Here is a 7,191-nt window from a genome sequence, read left to right as displayed (position 1 = left end):
GGTGAGATGAACAGGAGAGATTTTGTTGAAACATAAACAAGACAGAAATTTGTTCCAAAATAATTTAGCCCAAAGGACATAAACAGTAATGTTCAATAGTTTCCTCCTCCAGAAACAATTTTATGTGCCTTATTGCCTGCATCATGCATATTGTTTCTTAGAAAGAAGCTGCAAAAGTGCCCCCCCCCCCCTCCTTTTTTTTTTAAAAGCCTTAATAGTCTGTATTTGTGTTGCTGAGTAAATTTAGAGGGGTAGTTCTCTAGTGATCTCTTGGCCTTTCTAATAGATAAAACGAGTGACTAACCTCTGGTATTTTCAGAGTAATCACAGCATAGCTGGTTGCTTACAGGTGGTCAGGAAGGCATTTTATTTTCCTCCCTTTGTGCAACCCTTAGCACACATCATTGAACATATGTCTAGTTATATTGGACCAAGGAGACAGAAAAGATTTGAGCAGAGTTTATGTTCTTAGGAAATATCAGATTACGGCCATTCGCAGGGGAATTCTGGATAGCTAAGTCATGTTGGGGATTTGTAATTTTGGCTTCCTACTGACTTGCTGTGAGGTATCTTCAAGCTGAGCACAGATGCAGAATCAAAGTGTCTAGATACAAGGCGCTTCCCTGTTTTGTTGACTCCAGAGTAATTCGTTTTGGATGAAGGGAAGATGGCCTCACTGCCTGTAAACTGCATGGCCAGCCAGGGCTGCCTCTGATTTGAAATACACAGCTGCACTGTGTACATCTGAAAGCTCTTTTCCTGTATCTTCTCAGTAATGGGGGGAGAATAGCCATTTGCTACTTAACACCAGGCACGTCTGCTTGGGAAGTTCCTCACTGGTTTTCTGTTCTCTTTTTGTGGGGTGGTTTTAACAGTGTGCCCTGGAGATGCGAGACTTCCCCTGGGCAGCAGGAGGCACAGGACTAGAGAATGCTGGAGCTGCAGGAGGGAAGCACCCAGTGCAAAACCAGAGAGGAGCAAAGAGAAAAAAGGCAAGCAGACAGCCAGCATTGAGAGAAGCGGGTGGCAGAAAGTGCTTCGACGCTGCCTCTGGCAGCACACTCCCCAGAGGAACTTGACGAGAGCCCATCTGCGTGTGTGTGAGACTGTGAGCTCAGGATTTCTGTCAATGCATTCCAGTAACCCCAAAGTGAGGAACTCCCCATCAGGCAACACACAGAGGTAAGGAGAAGAGCTTGCAGTCAGCTGCTCTGGATTGGTGCATGATGCTGTCCCTGCTCTGCTGCAGGATTAGCCAAGGACTGGTGCATGTCACTTACTGGTCCTCCTTTGTGCTCCCATCGGACTCGCCGAGTACCTGAGCACTGGCTAGACAGTGCTGATGAGCCTCTGTGTTTGCTAGGCTTAGGATGAGCTGAAAGCTGTAAACCCGTGAGGTGTGGATTCTCCCTTCCTCACGCCCTCATCCCTCCCATCAGGTGTCTGAATAGGCTGTAGGAGAGTAAACACACTGTTTCTATCTTGTTTGTTTGGTTGTTTTTTTCTCCTTCCCCCTCTTCTAATTATCTTTTTTCCCGAGGGGTAGTTGGGCAGCAGAAGGTCTCTCTATCTGTACTTTCACATAAAATGCTTCCTCGGTATTATTGGCCTAAACAGCCTGGAGAACTGATCAGCTGTGCACCGAGATCCTCTGCATCCTTCACCTGCCAGTGCAGCAGGTCAGCATCTCTCTTCCGCTAATTTGGAAGGGGAAAAATACGGAAGCGAAGCAGTGTCCAGAGACTTACAATGGTCTGATTGACAACATTCTCAAGTTGGATTAGTTACTCCTAGAGGTCATCTGGAGCTTAAAAGAAATTTGGAGGGAATGCCTCTGAGTCAGATATCTGTCCAAAGGAGGAAATGGCTTGTGCAAGTCCCACAGTGAGGAAGCTAGCAAGTGCTGTCTGTTGGAAGTAGTAGTGATGATGGGAAAACACAGTGCAGAAGATCCAATAGCAATGGAGAAACTGAGGATGAGGAGGAAGGGGTGGCTAATATGTCTGTAAAACCCAGAGAAGCAAAATATTCAGCAAATTGCATCCTAAAAATGGAAGAGGGAAGGAAAGACTCTGAATCTCCTTTGGCAAATTAAAGAAGCTTCATCTGCCCCATTTTGCAGGAGCGTGCAGAGAGATGGTATCCTTTTCTTTCCTTATTCAGAGGCAGGTTGTAGCTGGTTTAATTGTTTTCACGGTCAGAGGTTTGTGTTTTCCTGGCAGCTCGCCCCAATGTATGATGAATGCTGCAGTAATGCTGGGTTTTCCTTGTGCTCGCTGTAGAACTGGATAGGGAGGTGCAAGGGAGGGGGCAGGGGGGTCCTGCTCTGATCAGAGCTGCAGCCTATAGTTGGGGTCCAGGAGAGTGGTGAGGTGAACTTTATTGTGCTTTGTTTGTTTACTCTGAGCTGGTCTTGGTGTGAGGCGCTTCTCTGTGCACATAGAAACCGTTGTCTTTATTGACAGAAGCCCCAGAGGTAGGTCCTCATGTGACAGCAGTTCCTGGGATCTGGCAGGTCTGTAGCTTGCCCTGGTGCCTTCTTGAGCAATGAGATCCCATCTTGAATAATAACCCTTCCAGGGCATGTTCAAAAAAGCACCTGTGTGACTCTAAGCTTGCAGGCACTTTTTATTTGTCAGCTATTGTCTTAGCTTGCAAAGGTGGCAGTGGTTGTTCCTGCTTCTCTCTAATCTGTTCCTACAGGGTTGAATGAATCAATGGTGTGATTTGTCACTTGTTGTTTTCATTTCTTTTTTTTTTTGCTTTGTCCCCAGTAGCCCCAAATCAAAGCAGGAGGTGATGGTCCGCCCCCCTACAGTGATGTCCCCATCTGGCAACCCCCAGCTGGATTCCAAATTTTCCAACCAGGGCAAACAAGGGGGCTCCACCAGCCAATCCCAGCCCTCTCCCTGTGACCCCAAAAGTGGAGGTCACCCCCCCAAAGTGCTCCCTGGCCCAGGTGGGAGCATGGGGCTGAAGAATGGGGCTGGAAATGGTGCCAAGGGGAAGGGGAAGAGAGAGAGGAGCATTTCGGCAGACTCCTTTGAACAGAGGGAAGCTGGGACTCCTAATGATGACCCTGAAATCAAAGGTATGTTTGCTGGGATTCATGCTCAAGTGCAGACGATTAGATTGAGTCCTCTGTGAGATGGAGAATCACTATGCAAGTGTTAGCAAAACATTTATTTGTCTGGGGTTCTGTAAGTTCCAGCCAATGAAGTCTAAAGGTCTTGAGAGCAGGCGAAGAGGAGAGGTTGTCATAGCTGGCATTGGTAAATGTCCTGTTCGCGCTCAGTTAAAAGTGCAGACCTGACTCTGGTGGGAAAGTTCCTTTGTAACTCTGAAACTCCCCCAGAGGATTTGAAAGTACAATTGCAACCTGTTGGTTTCTTTCTGGCCTTTGGCCTTTCAGGAACTGCTCTGTTGTAACTGGGGTTTTGAACAATATTCAAGACTGTTTTGTCAACACAGATACATAACCCGTAGCACCCTGACTGGTAACACAAGCCAGAGAATTGGGATTTCTGTGTTCTGTTCCTGGCTCCAACATTGCCTCTCTGAGGCAATACAAAAACAGACTAGCTGTGCATTGTCCATCTTTTCTTTGTTGTTCTTTGCTAGGTCACCTGGCTAAGGTGGCTGAAGGAAAAAAAGTAAAGTTTTGCACAGAGTGGTCTCCTTGGGTGCAGACATATTTATATTTGTTCATTTTTAGAGTGTAGTTTTCCTGCTGTTCTGTGTGTTCATTGGAGAATTCAAAGGAATCAGCTCTGGGAAATGCCACTTGTCTTGGAAAGGGACAAGATGAGCTTTCTCCTAGAGGTGCCTGAAGGGCAGCATGGCATTAGAGGGAAGATGCATGGTGTAAAAGAAGAATTGCCTTTAGTGGTACTTGAGGGAGAAGCACGAAATTTCCGAGGAGGAAAGGCTCTGATCAGTTTCCAGAAATGGCTTCCATAGAGCTCCCAAGGTAGTGATTCCCCTCTTTTCTTCTTTCTTCCCTTCCAGACTGCAATTCTGCTGATCATGTGAAGTCGCAGGAGTCTCAGCACACACCACACTCCATGACTCCTTCAAATGCTTCAGCCCCAAGGTCTTCCACACCTTCCCATGGCCTGACTGCCACTTTGGAGCCGGCAAGTGGGCAGAAGACTCCATCCAAAGTGGTTTATGTCTTTTCTACTGAGATGGCCAACAAGTAGGTAGATGCTTGAATGTCTTCAGGGACCAGAGCCTATATTTGTGCTCCCTTTTTAAGAGGTTCTCATGTGCATTTTCTCTATCAAGTGCGTTCTTGTAGCAAAAAGTTATTACTTGTTTTGGTGATGCTGAAGGGGCTGGAGTGGGCTCTTGCCCTCTCAGAAGTGGTTATTTATTCCTCTGTGGTGTGGGGTTTTCTGGCAAACGCTGGTAGATACTGTTTTGCAATCCATGCAGTGAGTAGCAGCCAGCATGGCTTAAACTGAGACATGAACCCTGAATGCTGATGAGTTTGTAGATGTAAGCATTTTTCTTTTGCTACTCATCTAAAGTGAAATATGTGTGGTTAAGCCTTTCTCCCTTCTGCCAGCTGAAGGATAGAAGGGAGGGCAGTTAAGGAAAATTGATTCTTAGCTTCAACTGGAGATGTGTGTGTCTGTCTGTCTCTGCAGGGCTGCAGAAGCTGTGTTGAAGGGACAGGTGGAAACGATTGTGTCCTTTCATATCCAGAACATCTCAAACAGCAAGGCGGAACGAAACACTATACCCTTGGTAGGGAATACCTGCATGTGGGTGGGAAGGGAAATGGTAAATGTGCTTGTGTGTGATTCAGAGAGATGGATGATTATTTACACACTGAAATAAGGCTTAGAGTAGAAAAGAGAGAGACAGCTGTTGTCCTAGCCTTCTGCAAATATGTCTTGGATCATCCAAAGAAGAGCTTGAGTCTTGCAATATTTTTGGTAGTATATTTCTGACCCATTGTTCGTGCAGAGCTAGCACAGAAGCAAGGGGTACCTGCTGTAATACTTGAGCAAAATAGGTTTCTGCATGGCCAAGAGGTTGCTCTGTAATCACTGCATGAAGGCTACCCTTCCTTGCAAAGTGTGGGCTGGTGGTGTTGAGACAGGACATTTTGTTTGCACTGTTGCTTATGTGACAAGGCGGTAAGAAGAACAAGTGACAGCCTGTGGCTTTCTCTTGCAGAACCCCCAGATCACTGCACTTCGGACTGAACCCAAGCCCCTGCCGCAGCCGCAGCCCCCCACCGCCCAGGACCAGAACCCTCCCCAGAACGCCAAAATGCAGCCGACTCCACCCGTGTCAGCGCCAGTATCCAAATCCACTGGCCCACCGTGTCCTATAGATCAGGACAGTCCCAGTGTGGAAAGCAAAGTGATGTCTGTGGGCAGCCCTGCCAACTCTACCCCATTGCAGACAGAAGGGTTTGGGCAGAGTTCAACCCCCAATAATCGAGCGGTTAGCCCAGTTTCCCAAGGTAGCAATAGCTCTGCTGCAGACCCCAAAGGTCCTCCCCAGCAGGTGTCTGGTGGGGACCCATCCAGTCTGGGTGAGAATCCAGATGGACTGTCACAGGAGCAGCTGGAGCATCGAGAGCGCTCGTTGCAGACCCTGAGAGACATACAGCGCATGCTCTTCCCTGATGAGAAGGAGTTTGCGGGAGGGCAAAGTGGGGGGCCACCGCCAAATGCTGGGGTGCTGGATGGTCCCCAAAAGAAACCTGAAGGGCCGATACAGGCCATGATGGCTCAATCCCAAAGTTTAGGCAAAGGGTCAGGGTCTCGGACAGATGGAGGGGCTCCGTTTGGCCCTCAAGGACACAGGGACATGCCTTTTTCCCCAGATGAAATGGGGCCACCACCAATGAACTCTCAGTCGGGACCCATAGGTCCAGACCACCTGGACCACATGACTCCCGAGCAGGTGGCCTGGCTCAAGCTGCAGCAGGAGTTTTACGAGGAAAAGAGAAGAAAGCAAGAGCAAGTGGTTGTGCAGCAGTGTTCCCTGCAGGACATGATGGTCCATCAGCATGGGCCTCGTGGGGTGGTCCGAGGCCCTCCCCCTCCCTACCAGATGACTCCTGGGGAGGGCTGGGGACCTGGGGGTCCAGAGCCCTTCCCTGAAGGCATGAACATGTCGCACTCTCTGCCCCCCAGGGGCATGGCCCCCCATCCCAATGTACCTGGGAGCCAGATGCGCCTGCCTGGTTTTGCAGGAATGATGAACCCTGACATGGAGGGCCCCAGTGTCCCGAATCCCGCCTCCCGGCCTGGGCTTTCGGGAGTTAGTTGGCCAGATGACGTGCCAAAAATCCCAGATGGCCGAAACTTCCCTCCTGGCCAGGGTGTCTTCAGTGGTCCTGGCCGAGGGGAGCGGTTCCCCAATCCGCAGGGACTGCCTGAAGAGCTCTATCAGCAGCAGCTGGCTGAGAAACAGATGGGCCTCCCTCCTGGCCTGAACATGGAAGGCATCAGGCCCGGAATGGAGATAAACAGAATGATGCCCTCCCAGAGACACCTGGAGCCTGGGAACAATCCCATCTTCCCTCGCATGCCGGTGGAAGGGCCGATGAGCCCCTCCAGGGGGGACTTCCCAAAAGGAATACCCCCCCAAATGGCATCTAGCAGGGAGCTGGAGTTCGGGATGGGCCCTGGCAGCATGAAGGGGGACATGGGCATGAATGTCAGCATGGGCTCCAACCCACCCCTGGTCCCTCAGAAGCTGAGGGAGGCAGGAGTCGGGCCAGAAGAGATGATGAAACTGCGCCCCGGCGTCTCAGAGATGCTCTCCTCTCAGCAGAAAATGGTGCCGCTGCCGTTTGGGGAGCACCCGCAGCAGGAGTATGGCATGGGTCCCAGGCCTTTCCTTCCCATGTCTCAGGGCCCAGGAGTCGGTCTCCGAAATCTCAGAGAACAGATCGGGCCTGACCAAAGGACTAACAACCGGCTCAGCCACATGCCGCCACTACCTCTCAATCCCACCAGTAACCCTAATAGCCTCAACACTGCTCCCCCTGCGCAGCGCAGCCTCGGCCGCAAGCCCTTGGATATCTCTGCAGCCGGTCAGGTGCATTCGCCAGGAATCAACCCCCTGAAGTCCCCCACGATGCGCCAGGTCCAGTCTCCCATGATGGGGTCTCCCTCGGGGAACCTCAAGTCCCCTCAGACACCCTCCCAGCTGGCAGGAAAG

At 50.2% G+C, this 7,191-nt stretch overlaps 1 protein-coding gene across 1 annotated transcript in view; it reads left to right on the top strand.

The window, feature by feature from the left end:
* Positions 1–1,032: 1,032 nt before the first annotated feature.
* BCL9 (B-cell CLL/lymphoma 9) overlaps positions 1,033–7,191 on the top strand; it is a 12,105-nt gene continuing 5,946 nt past the window's right edge. Inside the window, 6 exon segments of the mRNA XM_009890082.1 lie at positions 1,033–1,182; positions 2,775–3,091; positions 4,009–4,198; positions 4,653–4,752; positions 5,188–7,188; positions 7,190–7,191. The exon segment at positions 7,190–7,191 is cut by the window's right edge and continues 218 nt beyond it. Of these exon segments, the coding sequence (XP_009888384.1) occupies positions 1,130–1,182; positions 2,775–3,091; positions 4,009–4,198; positions 4,653–4,752; positions 5,188–7,188; positions 7,190–7,191 (2,663 nt within the window). The 5' untranslated portion in view covers positions 1,033–1,129.

The sequence above is a fragment of the Charadrius vociferus genome, unplaced genomic scaffold, assembly GCF_000708025.1.
Source record: "Charadrius vociferus isolate BGI_N301 unplaced genomic scaffold, ASM70802v2 scaffold287, whole genome shotgun sequence".
NCBI lineage: Eukaryota > Metazoa > Chordata > Aves > Charadriiformes > Charadriidae > Charadrius > Charadrius vociferus.
This window is presented reverse-complemented; position numbering and strand designations above follow the sequence as displayed.